Raw genomic sequence first — 16,373 nt, 5'->3', positions numbered from 1 at the left:
TCCCATCTTTTCTCTTTCTATCCCTTCCTTCCTCCTCTCCTTTCTCTTTCTTTCTTCCCTTTTCTCTCCCCTACTCCTTTCTTCCTCTTCCTACCTTCTCTCCTTCTCTTTCTTCTTCCTCAGCCTTCCTCTCCTTTTCTCTTTCTTCCTTCTCTCCTCTTTCCTCTCCCCTACTCCTCTCTTCCCCCTCCTACCCTCTCTCCTTCTCTTTCTAGCCCTTCCCTCCTTTCTTTCCTCTTTCCTTCTTCCCTTTCCTCTCCTCTACTCCTCTCTCTCCCCTCATACCCTCTCTCCCCTTTCTATCCTTTCCTTCCTTCTCTCCTCTTCTTCCTTCACTCCCTTATCTCTCCCCTACTCCTCTCTTCCTCTTCCTACCTTCTCTCCTTCTCTTTCTATCCCTTCCAGCCTTCCTCTCCTTTTCTCTTTCTTCCTTCTCTCCCCTTTCCTCTCCCCTACTCCTCTCTTCCCCCTCCTACCCTCTCTCCTTCTCTTTCTAGCCCTTCCCTCCTTTCTTTCCTCTTTCCTTCTTCCCTTTCCTCTCCTCTACTCCTCTCTTCCCCCTCATACCCTCTCTCCCCTTTCTATCCTTTCCTTCCTTCTCTCCTCTTTCTTCCTTCACTCCCCTTACCTTTCCCCTACTCCTCTCTTCCTCTTCCTACCTTCTCTCCTTCTCTTTCTATTCCTTCCTCCTCTCCTTTCCCTCTTCCCTTGCCTTTTCCCTACTCCTCTCTTCCTCTTCTCCTTCCTACCTTCTCTCCTTCTCTTTCTATCCCTTCCTCCTCTCCTTTCCCTTTCCCTCTTCCCTTGCCTCTCCTATTCCTCTCTTCCCCTTCCCCTTCCTACCTTTTCTCTTTCTATCCCTTCCTTCCTCCTCTCCTTTCTCTTTCCTTCCTCCCTTTCCTCTCCCCTCCTCCTCTCTTCCTCTTCCTACCTTCTCTCCTTCTCTTTCTATCCCTCCCCTCCTTCCTCTCCTCATTCTTCCTTCCCTCCCCTTCCCTCTCCCCTACTCCTCTCTTCCTTTTCCCACTCCTACGCTCTCTCCTCTTTCTATCCATTCCCTCCTTCTTTCCTCTTTCCTTCTTTCCATTCCTCTCCCCTACTCTCTTCCTCTTCCCCCTCCTACCCTCTTTCTCTTTCTATCCTTTCCTTCCTCCTCTCCTCTTTCTTCATCCCCTCCCCTCTCCCCTACTCCTCTCTTCCTCTTCCCCCCCCTACCCTCTCTCCTCCTCTTTCTATCCCTCCCCTCCTTCCTCTCCTTTCCCAAAATTTCTGTTGTTAAATGAAACGTTGGTTAAGTGAGTTTTGCCCCGTGTTACGGCCTTTGCCGCCACAGTTGTTAAGTGAATCATTGCAGCTGTTAAGTTAAAGTCACACGGTTGTTAAGTGAGCCTGGTTTCCCCCGTGGACTTGTCCGAAGGTCGCAAAAGGGGATCACGTAACCCTTTATGAGACCGTCATAAATACGAGTCAGTGGCCAAGCCTCTAAATTTGGATCCCAGGGCCAGGGGGATACTGCAATGTTCCTAAGGGTAAAAAAGTGGACGTAAATAACTTTTTTTCACTGCCGTTGTAATTTCAAACGGTCGCTAAATGAACTGTTGTATGTCTGGACTGCCTGTATTCATTTGGTTCCACTCTGATGACAGACAGGCAGCTGCAATAACAATCTCAATCCCCCCCCCTCCAAAAAATTTCCAATTTTTCTCAAAACCCACGGCAGGAACGAAGGCATGCTCCCAACACATCTGATATCGCAGATTAAGAGTTAGAAGGGACCCTGTAGGTCATCTAGTCCAACCCCCCCCCCCCGCCGGAGCAGGAGACCCTACACCATTTCTGACCGATGGCAGTCCAGTCTCTTCTTGAAAGCCTCCAGGGATGAAGCTCCCACAACTTCCAAAGGCAACTTCAGTTTCATGAATTGATTGTTCTCCCTCGTCAGAAAACTCCTCCTTATTTCCAGGTTGAATCTCTCCTTGATCAGTTTCCATCCATTATTCGTTCTCTGGCCTTCAGGTGCCTTGGAGAATAGCTAGACCCCCTTCCTCCTCTCTGGGGCAGCCCCTCAAATATTAGAAGATGCTCTCCTGTCTCCCCTGGTCCTTCTCTTCCCTAGACTAGCCAGGCCCAGTTCCTGCAACCGTCCATCGTATGTTTGAGCCTCCAATCATCCCCTCATCATCTTTCTTGCTCTTCTCTGCACTCTTTCCAGAGTCTCAACAACTTTTTAATGGTGTGGGGACCAAAACTGGATGCAGTATTCTAAGTATGGTCTTACTAAGGCTTTAAACACGGCCAGCCTAAAGCCAGGAATCAAGGGTGGGGAACCAGGAAACAAACCGTTCACATTTTAACCCACCCGAATAAAGATGTGTGTGGGTTTTTTTTTCTGGTTTCGCCCCAATTTTAGAATGCTGACTGGCTGGTTGGGTTTGCATTCTTCCCAACCCTCCAGAGGCTGCGACAGAACAGGCTTAAACCATGCTGAGAATGCAGTTACAACGTTTTTTTTCTCCTGCTTGTGTGAGTACAATAACTCCCATCCGGCTTAAAATCTTCCTTGCCCTCCAGAAGGGGATGGGGCAAGTGGAAAAGCCACACGCCTCCCCTCCGTAGTTTAGCGGCGGGCCCTCATTTCCATTATCCGTATAAACAGGGTGGTTTGCATCCCTATAATTAGGAATATAATAACATAACGAGCGCTCGATTGATGGGAGCGGTGTTGGAAGGGGCCCTCTGGGGGTCATGTAGTCCAACCCCATCTCAGGGCTAAAAGCCAAAATTCTCACAACCCTCTCGGGAGTTTGTCGTTTTTTCTGCATGGCAAAACAGAATAATGGAATTAGAATAAGAATAAAAATTAGAATGGAATGCAATAGAATATAGAATGGAATAGAAATAATAATAGAATACAACTGAAAATAGAGTATGGAATGGAATAGAAACGAGAATAGAATAGAGAATAGAATAGAAATATCAATTAGAATAGAATAGAAAGAAGAATAGAATCGAATAGAAATGAGAATAGAATAGAATTAGAATAGAATGGAAATGGAATAGAATAGGAATATAGAATATAGAATATAGAATATAGAATATAGAATATAGAATATAGAATATAGAATATAGAATATAGAATATAGAATATAGAATATAGAATAGAATAAAATAGGGAATAAAATATAGACTAGAATATAGACTAGAATATAGAATAGAATATAGAATAGAATAGAATAGAAATGTCAAATAGAATAGAATAGAATAATGGAATAAAGAAAGAATAGAATGGAGTGGAATGGAATGGAATAGAATAGAATAGAAATGAAATATAGAAAATAGGGTAGAGTAAAATAAATAATTGAATGAAGAAAGAATGGAATGGAATGGAATAAAATAGAATAGGATAGAATAGGAATAGAATAGGAATATAGAAAATAGAATAGAATGGAGTAGAATAGAACAGAATAATGAAATGAAAAAAGAATGGAGTGGAATGGAACAGAATTAGAATTAAAATATAGAAAATAGAGTAGAGTAGAATAGAATAATGGAATGAAGAAAGAATGGAATGGAATAAAGTAGAATAAAATGGGAATGAATGGAATGGAATGGAATGGAATAGAATAGAGTAGGAATAGAATAGGGATAGAATAGGAATAGAATAGGAATATAGGGAGTAGAATAGAATAATGGAATGAAAAAAGAGTGCAATGGAATGGAATAGAATTAGAATTAAAATATAGAAAATAGAGTAGAGTAGAATAGAATAGAATAGAATAATGGAATGAAGAAAGAATGGAATGGAGGAATAGAATAGAAATTGGAGTGGAATAGAATAGAATTCTTTATTGGCCAAATGTGATTGGACACACAAGGGATTAATCTTCGATGCATAAGCTCTCGGTGTGCTTAAAGGCTATAAGGGATAAATCATGATCACAGTCGTCATGAAAATACATCCATCATAAATTGTAATATTCAACACTTAGTGATAGTCACATAGATACTAAATAATCCATCGACATAAATCATACTAAGAAACTAAAAAAAAAAACAATATAAATTGTAAAGATACAAGCCACAAAGTTAGAGTCCTAAGTAGAAAAGGAAATAGGTAATAGGTAGGATGAGAAGAAGAACACTAATACAGCCTTAGTAAATAGTTTGACAGTGTTGTGGGAATGAGTTGTTCAGCAGAGGGATGGCATGGGGGTAGGTGGGTGGGAAAACTGTCCTTGTGTCTAGTTGTCCTACACAATCGTGGACAACAACGACAAAGGACCAAATATTTCATGCGTTTACAAGTAATCCTCGACTTTAACAACCATTCATTTGCCACAAAGAAGAAGGAGTCAAGCTATGACTTTCGACCATCATCTCTCAGCTGTGACCAGGGGGGCATTTGCTCAGGTTCGCCTGGTGCGCCAGTTGCGGCCCTACCTGAACCGGGAGGCCCTCACAACAGTCACTCGCGCCCTTGTGACCTCTAGGCTGGAATACTGTAATGTGCTGTACATGGGGCTGCCCTTGAAGAGCATCCGGCGACTTCAGCTAGTCCAGAATGCGGCCGCGCGAGTGATTGTGGGCGCACCGCGGTTCGCCCACATAACACCTATCCTCCGCGAGCTGCGCTGGCTACCTGTTGATCTCCGGGTGCGCTTCAAGGTGCTACTCACCATCCATAAAGCCCTCCATGGTAGTGGATCTGCGTACTTGAGAGACCGCCTCCTGCCAATTACCTCCCTCCGACCGATAAGATCGCACAGATTGGGCCTCCTCCGAATTCCATCCGCCAGTCAGTGCCGACTGGCGACTACGCGGAGGAGAGCCTTTTCAGTAGCAGCTCCGACCCTTTGGAACGATCTCCCCGTGGAGATTCGCACCCTCACCACCGTCCAGACCTTCCGCACAGCCCTTAAGATCTGGCTATCCCGTCAGGATAGTAAGATCCCAATCCGCCCCACCCGAATGCTGAATGAATGTTGTGTTTTACTGTTTTATTTTATTTTATTCACGAATTTTATGTTTGTCTTGCACTCCCTCCTACGAGTTGTAAGCCGCCCTGAGTCCCCTCAGGGAAAAGGGCGGCCTATAAATGACAAATAAAACTCTAAAATAAAATAAAAACTCTATTCTCCAAGGCACCTGAGGGCAGAACAAGAAGCAATGGGTGGAAACTAATCAAGGAGAGAAGCAACTTAGAACTGAGGAGAAATTCCCTGACAGTGAGAACAATTAATCCGGTGGAACAGAAGTTTCCTCCAGAAGTTGTGAATGCCCCAACACTGGAAGCCTTTAAGAAGATGCTGGATAGCCATTTGCCTGGAACGGTATAAGGTTTCCTGCCTAGGCAGGGGGTTGGACTAGAAGACCTCCAAGGTCCTTTCCAATTCTCTATTCTATGGATGGCTGGATGGCTGGATGGATGGCTGGATGGCTGGAAGGAAGGAAGGAAGGAAGGAAGGAAGGAAGGAAGGAAGGAAGGAAGGAAGGAAGGAAGGAAGGAAGGAAGGAACGAAGGAACGAAGGAACGAAGGAACGAAGGAACGAAGGAAGGAAGGAGAAGGAGTTCAAGCTATTCTCCAAGGCACCTGAGGGCAGAACAAGAAGCAATGGGTGGAAACTAATCAAGGAGAGAAGCAACTTAGAACTGAGGAGGAATTTCCTGACAGTGAGGACAATGAATCAGTGGAACAGAAGTTGCCTCCAGAAGTTGTGAATGCCCCAACGCTGGAAGTCTTTAAGAAGATGCTGGATAGCCATTTGTCTGGAACGGTATAAGGTTTCCTGCCTAGGCAGGGGGTTGGACTAGAAGACCTCCAAGGTCCCTTCCAACTCTATCTAGTGACTATGCGAAGTCACGACGGCACTGAAAAAAGGAATTATAACCATTTTTCACACTTAATAACTGTCAGGGGCTACCCCTATAGACCTTTAAAGCAGCTTTCATGTGAAAAAGATTACCATTTTTAAAATGATAAAAACAAAACTATTAGGAATAATTAAATCATTCAAATAAAGCAAAGGTTGTGACAGCTGCGTAAGATAGAGGTCCATATTCCTTCCATAAATAAATTGCGCTAACACATCAAGAGATCTTAAGAAGAGGCTGGGCAGCCATTTGTGGAGTCTCCTGTTTGAGCAGGGGGCAGGGAAGGGGGTTGGACTAGAAGACCTCCAGGGTCCCTTCTAGCTCTGCTCTGATGGAGTGTAAGGAAGTGTTTCCTTCCCCGCCCCCCCCTGTCAATTTGTCGCTATTTTTATTAGTGGCGCGAGACGCTGTCCTTCTCGCTGTCTAAAATAAACCGGCAATCGTGGTTTTTTTTCCGCTTGGCGGTCTGCTTGGTGAGGAAAATAAAATTGTTTGGACTGGCAGATTAGACGTTTTTGTAAGGGAGAAAAGGGGAATTTGCAAGGGGGGGGGGATGAAAGGAATAATTAGTCTGTGTTTTTTTTTTTTTTCTGGGCCTGATGAAACAAGCCCTATATGGATTGTTCTTGCAAACAGCATCAGCTGAGTCCAGCCACGGTGTCGTCATTTCAATTGGAATGGAGCTGGAAGGGACCTTGGAGGTCTTCTAGTCCAACCCCCTGCTCAAAGAGGAGACTCTAGACTATTTCCGACAAACGGCGGCCCAACTGTTTTCTTAAAAACTCCCTGTGATGCAGCAGAGCCCCCCCCACTTCCGGTGGCCAGCTGTTCCACTGCTTCATGTGTTCTAATTGTCAGGAAATTTCTCCTTATTTCTATGCTGATTAGTGTCCATCCATGGCTTCTTCTCCTGGGTGGGGGCCCTCTTCTTTGGGGCAGCCCCATAAATCTTGGAAGATGCTATCATGTCTCCCCAAAGTCCTTCTCTTCTCTAGACCGGCCATAGCCAATTCCTGCAACCCATCCTTCAGAATGGAATGGAAAAGAAAAGAGAATGGAATGGAATAGAATAGAATAAGAAATGAGAACAGAATAGAAATAAGAATAGAATAGAAATAATAGGATAGAATAAGAATGGAATGGAACGGAATGGAATAGAATAAGAAATGAGAATAAAATAGAATAGAAATAAGAATAGAATAGAAATAAGAATAGGATAGAATAAGAATAATGATTTCCAGGTGGAGGAGCAGCCCCTGGTTCAGCAACGGTTTGCAATGGCAACGGCCCCGGAGGAAGGGGCTTGCAACCAGTCCTCGCATTTACGACAGCATCTCTACGGGCAGGTGATCAAAGTTCAGGCAGTCTCAATTTCAGTTAGAAACCCCCAGCCTCAATTTCAGAGGGAACAACCCCCAGCCTCAATTTCAGAGACAGAAACCTCCAGCCTCAATTCTAGAGTTAGAAACCCCCAGCCTCAATTTTGGAGACAGAAACCCCCAGCCTCAATTTCAGAGGCAATAACCCCCAGCCTCAATTCTAGAGTTAGAAACCCCCAGCCTCAATTTCAGAGACAGAAACCCCCAGCCTCAATTCTAGAGTTAGAAACCCCCAGCCTCAATTTCAGAGACAGAAACCCCCAGCCTCAATTCTAGAGTTAGAAACCCCCAGCCTCAATTTCAGAGACAGAAACCCCCAGCCTCAATTCTAGAGTTAGAAACCCCCAGCCTCAATTTCAGAGGCAATAACCCCCAGCCTCAATTCTAGAGTTAGAAACCCCCAGCCTCAATTTCAGAGACAGAAACCCCCAGCCTCAATTCTAGAGTTAGAAACCCCCAGCCTCAATTTCAGAGGCAATAACCCCCAGCCTCAATTCTAGAGTTAGAAACCCCCAGCCTCAATTTCAGAGACAGAAACCCCCAGCCTCAATTCTAGAGTTAGAAACCCCCAGCCTCAATTTCGGAAACAGAAACCCCCAGCCTCAATTCTAGTGTTACAAAACCCCCAATCTCAATTTTGGAGACAGAAATTCCCAGCCTCAATTTCAGAGACAGAAACCCCCAGCCTCAATTCTAGAGTTATAAACCCCCAGCCTCAATTTCAGGCAGCAACCCCCAGCTTCAATTCTAGAGTTATAAACCCCCAGCCTCAATTTCAGAGACAGAAACCCCCAGCCTCAATTTCACAGGCAGCACCCCTCCCCCATCCCCAATATCAAAGGCGGAAACCCCCAGCCTCAACTTCGGAGACCTGAAGCCCTAACCTCAATTTCAGAGACAGAAACCCCCAGCCTCAATTTCACAGACAGCAAATGGCTGCCTACTCTCTTCCAGGTCTCTCTGGAGCTGGGGGGGGGGGGCGCACCCCAAATGAGGAGAAGGAGGAGGAGGAGGAGGAGAATTGGGGGGGGGGGTTGGAAAGCCAAAACAGGCAAGACGCTCCACATCTGGAATCCAAAAACTCAGGAATGTCCCTCTGGCATTTCCGTGCTCTCCCTGAAACCCCCTCCCCAAAAAAGGACCCCCGTGCAGGGGAAGAAAGGAAACAGTTCCTAATTTACGACTCCTCCGTGTGCATCGCTAGGGACCCTCGACCCAGCCTCAGCCCCCTCCCCGCAGCCTGGAACTCATCAAGGAAGATGGGGGGTGGGGGGTGGGGGGGAGCTGTCTGGCGGAGCCCCCCCTACCTCCAGCCCAGCAACCTGGCCGGTCTCCTTTGATGTGACAGATTGCAAGAAACAGATCCAGCTTGAGACCCCCCCCCCCTCTCCCCTGACCTTTGGGAAACTAGATCCCCCTCCCCAGCTATTCTTCAAAGGGACTTTGGGCTTTTGATTTGGGGGGCTTGATGTGGGGGTAGGGGCTTCCCATTTTAAGCTAATTAAAATGGAACAGAAGACTTAGTGGCAGGGCCTTTCAATATTTTACAAACGAGGAGGGTCAGAGAGAGCAGGGAAAGTCCTATGAAAACCTTTTCACTGGGTTAAGTCAATAACTCACCTATCCCAGGCAGTCCTCGACTTACGACCACCCTAGAGCCTGACATTCCTGTTGCTAAGCGAGACGCTTTTGGAGTGAGTTCGGCCCCATCTTGAACTTTGCTTGACACGGTTGTTAAGTGAATCGCTGCAGCTGTTCAGTTCATATGACAGTTGTTAAGTGAATCCGACGCCCCCCCCACTGACTTCGCTTACCCGGAGGTCTCAAAAGGGGATCGCATGACCCCCCCCCCGGGGGGGGAACACTGCAACCGTCATAAATACGAGTCAGTGGCCCAATGCCTGGATTTGGATCAGGGGACCATGCAAAAGTTTGCAACGGTGAAAAACGGTCGTAAGTCACTTTTTTCAGTGCCGTGGCAACTCGGAGCGGTCGCTAAACGAACTTGTTAAGTTGAGGACTACCTGTATTGTACAGGTGAGCCCCAAGGGATTCTGGGAACATTTCTGTTGGTGAAAAACTGAAAGGGGCGCATGGGCAGAGGTGTGTGTGTGTGTGTGTGTTTTGGGGGGATGGGACCCGAAAATTACAGGATTTTTCACCTCTTGGAAATTTTCAAAAAATGTGAAGTTTTCCCCTAGAAAGCAGTTTGGAAATTGCATTCCCTGCCTGTTGCTGCCCCCTGGTGGACAAACTGGGGTAAATTGCACAGGTGGTCCTGGACTTACAACCTGAATCCAGCTTCCCGCGTCAGAAGGTCGCAAAAGGGGATCTCGGAACCCCGAGATGCTGCGGCCATCATAAATACGAGACAGTTGCCAAGCCTCTGAATTCTGGGCACGTGGCCATGGGGACGCTGTGACGGTTGCATCTGTGAAAACTGGTCGTAAGTCACTTTTTTCCGGTGATGTCATAACTTTGAACCGTCACTAAGTGAACGGTTGTAAGTGGAGGACTACCTCTAAAGGTAGTCCTCGGCTTCACAACAGTTCATTGAGTTACAAAGTTACAACGGTGACGGTCGTAAGTATGAAAAACTGTGATTTCTGTGCCGGTATAACTTCAAATGGTCACTAAGCACACCGTTGTAAGTCGAGGATTCCCTGTATGTGTGGGTACAAAGGAAGCCTGCCCAGAGCAGAGAGAATAAACTCAAATATGACTGATTTTCCATCTTTGAGGAAGGGGATTTTTGAATCTTCCCTGCGAAATTTTGAGAACTTGACTGTTTCTGGAAATTTATGAGTTACTAGCAGTTGGTACAGAGTTCTTTTCAGGTGGGGAGGGGGAGTAGAACTCCTTAGCATCAGAGCATGTTAATTAGTATAAAAAATACTAATGATTGGATAGTCATTTCGAAAAATCCTTTCTTAGTGAGCACCTAGAAGCCGAGAGGAACATATGTGCAAAATAACAAATTTGTAGGCTTTACGGTTTTGGAGATTTTGTGATGTCGTGTGATTGGCATTTCACTTTTATATATATAGATTAGGGATGTGAGTCACTGAATCTCAGAGCTTTTAATCACTGGCAAACAAAGAGCATCCTGCCTGCTTAAAGGAGCTGAGAAAATGAATAATTGCTAATGTGCTAATTAAACAATATTAATAATTCAAAATTCTCAATTTTGAATAATTGATATTATTATTATTATTATTCCAATAATCTGTTGAACAGAATGCAGTCATCGTTCTCCTCCTCCTCCTCTCCATAAACAATAGCAATAGCAATAGCAGTGGACTTATATACCGCTTCATAGGCCTTCCAGGCCTCTCTAAGCGGTTTACAGAGAGTCAGCATATTGCCCCCAACAATCTGGGTCCTCATTTTACCCACCTTGGAAGGATGGAAGGCTGAGTCAACCCTGAGCCGGTGAGATTTGAACCGCTGACCTGCTGATCTAGCAGTAGCCTGCAGTGCTGCATTTTAACCACTGCGCCACCTTGGCTCTTTTTAAAACGCCACACCCTTCTAGCACTGATGATGTTACCTAGTTGGGTCACGAAACGTCTGCAAGAAAACCACCCAGCTCAGAGAGCACCAAGGACCCCACAGTCCTCCTCCTCCACCTCCTCCTCCTCCTTTCTCTTTCCTCCTTTCTTCCAATTCAGAAGCCTCACTCCCTTCTAGCACTGATGATGTTACCTAGTTGGGTCATGAAACGTCTGCAAGAAAACCACCAAGCTCAGAGAGCACCCAGGGACCCCACAGTCCTCCTCCTCCTCCTCCTCCTCCTCCTCCTCCTCCTCCTCCTCCTCCTCCTCCTCCTCCTCCTTTCTCTTTCCTCCTTTCTTCCAATTCACAAGCCTCACTCCCTTCTAGCACTGATGATGTTACCTAGTTGGGTCACGAAACATCTGCAAGAAAACCACCAAGCTCAGGACCCCCCAAATGTCCTCCAATGATCCCCCACAATTGTTCTCTTTTTTTTTTTCAAAATACTTTTTTATTTATTTTCCACTTTCATAATATATAATGACATGTCTACTATTACATAGCCAATATCATATTGTATTAAGTAGTAATTACATCAGTTCCTCTTGCCATCAATTCTCAGAAAGATAAAAACCCATTATTAGCTCTTCTGCTCTCCATACACCTCTTTCTTCTACCCCTCTCCTACCTCCTTTCTTCCCTCCATCATCCTTTCCTACTCTACTTCCCCTTCCTTTCTCCTTCTCCTCTCTCTGCATTCCACTCCTCCTTATCCTCCTCATCTTCCCCCCCTTACCCTCTCTCCTATCCCTCTTTTTCCATCTTTCTTCTCCCTTCTGTTTCCCACTCTTCCTCTCTCCTATCCCTCTCTTCCCATCTCTCTTCTCCCTTCTGTTTCCCACTCTTCCTCTCTCCTATCCCTCTCTTCCCATCTCTCTTCTCCCTTCTGTTTCCCACTCTTCCTCTCTCCTATCCCTCTCTTTATAAGAGCCAAGGTGGCGCAGTGGTTAAATGCAGCACTGCAGGCTACTGCTAGATCAGCAGGTCAGCAGTTCAAATCTCACCGGCTCAGGGTTGACTCAGCCTTCCATCCTTCCGAGGTGGGTAAAATGAGGACCCAGATTGTTGGGGGCAATATGCTGACTCTCTGTAAACCGCTTAGAGAGGCCTGAAAGGCCTATGAAGCGGTATATAAGTCTACTGCTATTGCTATTGCTATCTTCCCATCTCTCTTCTCCCTTCTGTTTCCCACTCTTCCTCTCTCCTATCCCTCTCTTCCCATCTCTCTTCTCCCTTTTGTTTCCCACTCTTCCTCTCTCCTATCCCTCTCTTCCCATCTTTCTTCTCCCCTCTGTTTCCCACTCTTCCTCTCTCCTATCCCTCTCTTCCCATCTCTCTTCTCCCTTCTGTTTCCCACTCTTCCTCTCTCCTATCCCCATCTTTCTTCTCCCCTCTGTTTCCCACTCTTCCTCTCTCCTATCCCTCTCTTCCCATCTTTCTTCTCTCCTCTTTCCCACTCTTCCTCTCTCCTATCCCTCTCTTCCCATCTTTCTTCTCTCCTCTGCTTCCCACTCTTCCTCTCATTCCCACAATCGTTCTCCTCCTCCTCCTCCCCCTCTCAGAAAATCACAGACTCCCTCCTAACCCTGATGATGTTATCTAGCCAGCAGGTGAAACGCCTGCAAGAGAGGAACCGAACTCAGAGAGCACCACAGACCCCCCCACCGTTCAACCCTGAGCTTCATCTAAGCTCTTCCGTGAGTTTTTGAAGCTCAGGCCGGCCCCGGTTCCAGAGCCCCCCCCTTGCTTGAGCTCCCTTACCTGGGCTGGGTCTCAGGCGATTCTCGGCCAGCTCTGAGATGGCCCCCGTCGTGATGGTCTTCTTCAGCCTGGAGCCTCCTGAGGTGGTGGCCATTCCTGGCTTGGACAACATGTCCTCACTGATGGCTCTCTTCAGCTGCAGGAGAGGCAGAGATTAAAGCCCTGGCAGGATGAGGAGGGGGCTGCGGGGGGGGGATGCTGGCCGTCCCTTCTTTTGCTGCCTGGTCCAAAGACGGAAGACGCTCCCCCCACCACCAACCCATTGGGGCAAGAGGGGGTGGCCAACAACTTCCCACAAGAGATGGAACCCCTTCTTCAGCTGCCCTTGGCCTTCAGGTCAAGATTTTTCAAAAGCGGGGGGGAGGGAAGGAAGAGAGGGAGGAAGGAAAAGAGGAAGAGAAGGAATAAAAATGGAGAAAAGGAAGATAAAGAAAAGGGAGGAGGTTGAGGGAGGGAGGGGAGGAAAGAGGGAGAAGAGGAAGAGGAGGAGGAGGAGAAAAAGGAAGGGAGGGAGGGAGGAAAAGATTGAGGTAAAGAGGAAGAGAAGGAAGAAAAACGGAGAAGTGGGAGATAAGAAAGAAAAGGAGGTGGAGGGAGGGAAGGAAGGAAAGAGGGAGAAGAGAAGGGGGAAAAGTGGAGAAGAGGGGAAGAGGAGGAGGGGAAGAAGAAGAGAGGAGGAGAAAAAGGAAGGGCGGGAGGAAGGAAAAGATTGAGGTAAAGAGGAAGAGAAGGAAGAAAAACAGAAGAGGGAGATAAGAAAGAAAAGGAGGTGGAGGGAGGGAAGGAAAGAGGGAGAAGAGAAGGAAGAAAAGTGGAGAAGAGAGGTAGAGGAGGAAGGGAAGAAGAAGAGAGGAGGAAGGAAAAGATTGAGTTAAAGAAGAGAAGGAATAAAAATGAAGAAGAGGAAGATAATAAAGAAAAGAAGGAGGGAGATGGAGGGAGGGAAGAAAAAGAGGGAGGGAAGGAGGAAAAGAGAAGAGAGGAAGAAAGGAGGAGGAAAGGAAAAGATTGAGGTAAAGAGGGAGAGAGGGAATAAAATGGAGAAGAGGAAGATAAGAAAAAAAGGAGAGGAAGGGAAGGAAAGAAAAGGGAGAAGAAGAAAAGAAGGAAGACAGAAGAAGAAGAAGAAGAAGAAATAGTAGTAGCTTAATTTATAAGCTGCTCGACTTTGATTCACAATATTGCATTTCTGTCGGTATCTTTCAGGAAAGCTGCCTTCAAAAGGCTCAGGAGATGATAAAATAATCAGCCCAGGAAGAATGGGAAGAACATTTGCCCATCCTGGTTGATTTTTCAGGGAATTTAACAAAATAACAGAGTTGGAAGGGACCTTGGAGGTCATCTAGTCCAACCCCCCGCCCCGGCTCAAGCAGGAGACCCGATGCCATTTCTGACAAATGGTAGCCAGCCTCTTCTTGAAAGTCTTAAGTGCTACACACTGCTGGCTCGTATTCATATATATATATATTCCTCTAGACACAGGGACCAATTTCCAGACCTCTTTGAGATCTAGCCACTTGCTCATTCGTTCAAAGGAATCTTTTATCTCTGATCGTCCCACCTGTGTCCAAAACCAGGCATCTCCATCCACGGGAAGATTAGGAAACAACCTGGCAGTTGACCGTTTTTGGGGAATAGCCGTAATCCCCAAGATTTGGTCTATACAGGTAGTCCTCAATTTACAACTGTTCATTTAGTGACCGTCTGCAATTACAACGGCACTGACAAAAAAAATGACCTGTTTTTCACATTTACGACCGTTTCAGCCTCCTTGTGCTCGAATTCCAGAGCTTTGGCAACTGGCTCACATTTATGACGGTCACACTGTCGCGGGGGGGAGTGGGGGGACACATGATCCTCATGTGCGGCAAGCGAAGTCAACGGGGAAGCCAGTTATTCATTTAACGACCGTGCGACTAGCTTAACGACGGCGGTGATTCACTCAACCACCGAGGCACGGAAGGTCGTAAAGGGGGGCAAAACTCACTTAACAACGGTCTCGCTCAGCAACGGAAAATTTGGGGATCCGTTGCCGTCGTAAGCCGAGGACCACCTGCACACCTCTGGGGGGCGCAATTCTTGCACGCACCTTGCTCAGCCGCGAGTCGAAAGCCAGCGAGGTGGAAGACTTGGAGGGTCTTAAGGTCCCCGTAGCCGTGGCAGGTGGAGGTTTCCCTCCTCGTTCCGTGGCGTGGCTCCCCGGTTTGGCCACGACTGCCCACGGCCTGGCCGCCCCCTTCATTGTACGGCGGGAAGAAGCCTCGCCCTGCGAAAGAGAGACGTGGGGTGGGGAAAGAGGGGTGGGGGAAAGGGGGGCATTAATGGGTTGGCAAGATGGGTGGACTTCAACTCCAGAATTCCCCTTCAGCCATCTTTAAAGGGGGGGGACTTCTACTCCCTCTCTTCTCCTCCACCTTCCCTTCCTTCCTTCCTTCCTTCCTCTCTGCCAATATTCTTTCCTCCTCGCCTTTCTTCCTTCCTTCCCATTCTTCCTCCCTCTCTCCTCCTCCCAACCTCCTTCCTCTCTTTCTTCCACTATTCTTCCTCCCTCCCCCTTCCTTCCTTCTCCTCTTTTCCCTTTCTCACCCTCCTCCCTTCCCCTTTCTCTCCTTCCTTCCTTCTCCCAACTCTTTCTCCCTTCCGCCTATCCTTCCTTCCTGAATCATAGAATTGTAGGTCTTCTAGTCCAACCCCCTGCTCAAGCAGGAGAGCCTTCTACCATTTCAGATGCCTGTCCAGTCTCTTCTTAAAAATCTCCAGTGGTGAAGGAAGGAAGGAACGAACAAAGGAAGGAAGGGAGGGAGGGAGGGGGGGAGGGAGGGAGAATAACAGAGCTGGAAGGGACCTTGGAGGTCTTCTAGTCCAACCCCCTGCTCAAGCAGGAGACCCTGTACCATTTCAGACAAGTGGCTGTCTGATCTCTTCTTAAAAACCTTCCACTAGGAAGGGAAAGGAAGGGAAGGGAAGGGAAGGAGGAAGGAAGGAAGGAAGGAAGGAAGGAAGGAAGGAAGGAAGGCAGGCAGAATAACGGAGTTGGAAGGGACTTTGGAGGTCTTCTAGTCCAGCCCCCCACTCAAGCAGGAGACCCAATACCCTTCCAGACAGGTGGCTGTCCAGTCTCTTCTTAAAAATCTCCAGTGGTGAAGGAAGGAAGGAAGGAAGGAAGGAAGGAAGGAAGGAAGGAAGGAAGGAAGGAAGGAAGGAAGGAAGGAAAGAAGGAAGGAAGAATAAAAGAGCTGGAAGGGACCTTGGAGGTCTTCTAGTCCAGCCCCCTGCTCAAGCAGGAGACCCAATACCACTTCAGACAAGTGACTGTCCATTCTCTTCTTCAAAGCCTCCAGGGAAAAGGAAGGAAGGAAGGAAGAATAAAAGAGCTGGAAGGGACCTTGGAGGTCTTCTAGTCCAGCCCCCCACTCAAGCAGGAGACCCTATACCAATTCAGATAGGTGGCTGTCCAGTCTCTTCTTAAAAACCTCCAGGGAAAGGAAGGAAGGAAGGAAGGAAGGAAGGAAGGAAGGAAGGAAGGAAGGAAGGAAGGAAGGAAAGGAAGGAAAGGAAGGAAGGAAGGAAGGAAGGAAGGAAGGAAGAATAACAGAGCTGGAAGGGACCTTGGAGGTCTTCTAGTCCAGCCCCCCACTCAAGCAGGAGACCCAATACCCTTCCAGACAGGTGGCTGTCCAGTCTCTTCTTAAAAATCTCCAGTGGTGAAGGAAGGAAGGAAGGAAGGAAGGAAGAATAAAAGAGCTGGAAGGGACCTTGGAGGTCTTCTAGTCCAGCCCCCTGCTCAAGCAGGAGACCCAATACCC

At 47.1% G+C, this 16,373-nt stretch overlaps 1 protein-coding gene across 1 annotated transcript in view; it reads right to left on the bottom strand.

The window, feature by feature from the left end:
* The window catches only part of LOC106539577 (cytospin-B), a 145,495-nt gene that overhangs the window by 120,925 nt on the left and 8,197 nt on the right, over positions 1-16,373 (bottom strand). Inside the window, 2 exon segments of the mRNA XM_087702901.1 lie at positions 12,568-12,703; positions 14,657-14,833. Of these exon segments, the coding sequence (XP_087559027.1) occupies positions 12,568-12,703; positions 14,657-14,833 (313 nt within the window).

Source organism: Thamnophis sirtalis, unplaced genomic scaffold (genome assembly GCF_051295495.1).
Source record: "Thamnophis sirtalis isolate CommonGarterSnake01/CBP01778 unplaced genomic scaffold, rThaSir2_p1.2 scaffold_17, whole genome shotgun sequence".
Taxonomy (NCBI): Eukaryota; Metazoa; Chordata; class Lepidosauria; order Squamata; family Natricidae; genus Thamnophis; species Thamnophis sirtalis.
The sequence above is the reverse complement of the archived record's forward strand: the minus strand, read 5'-3'. Positions and strand labels throughout refer to the sequence as shown.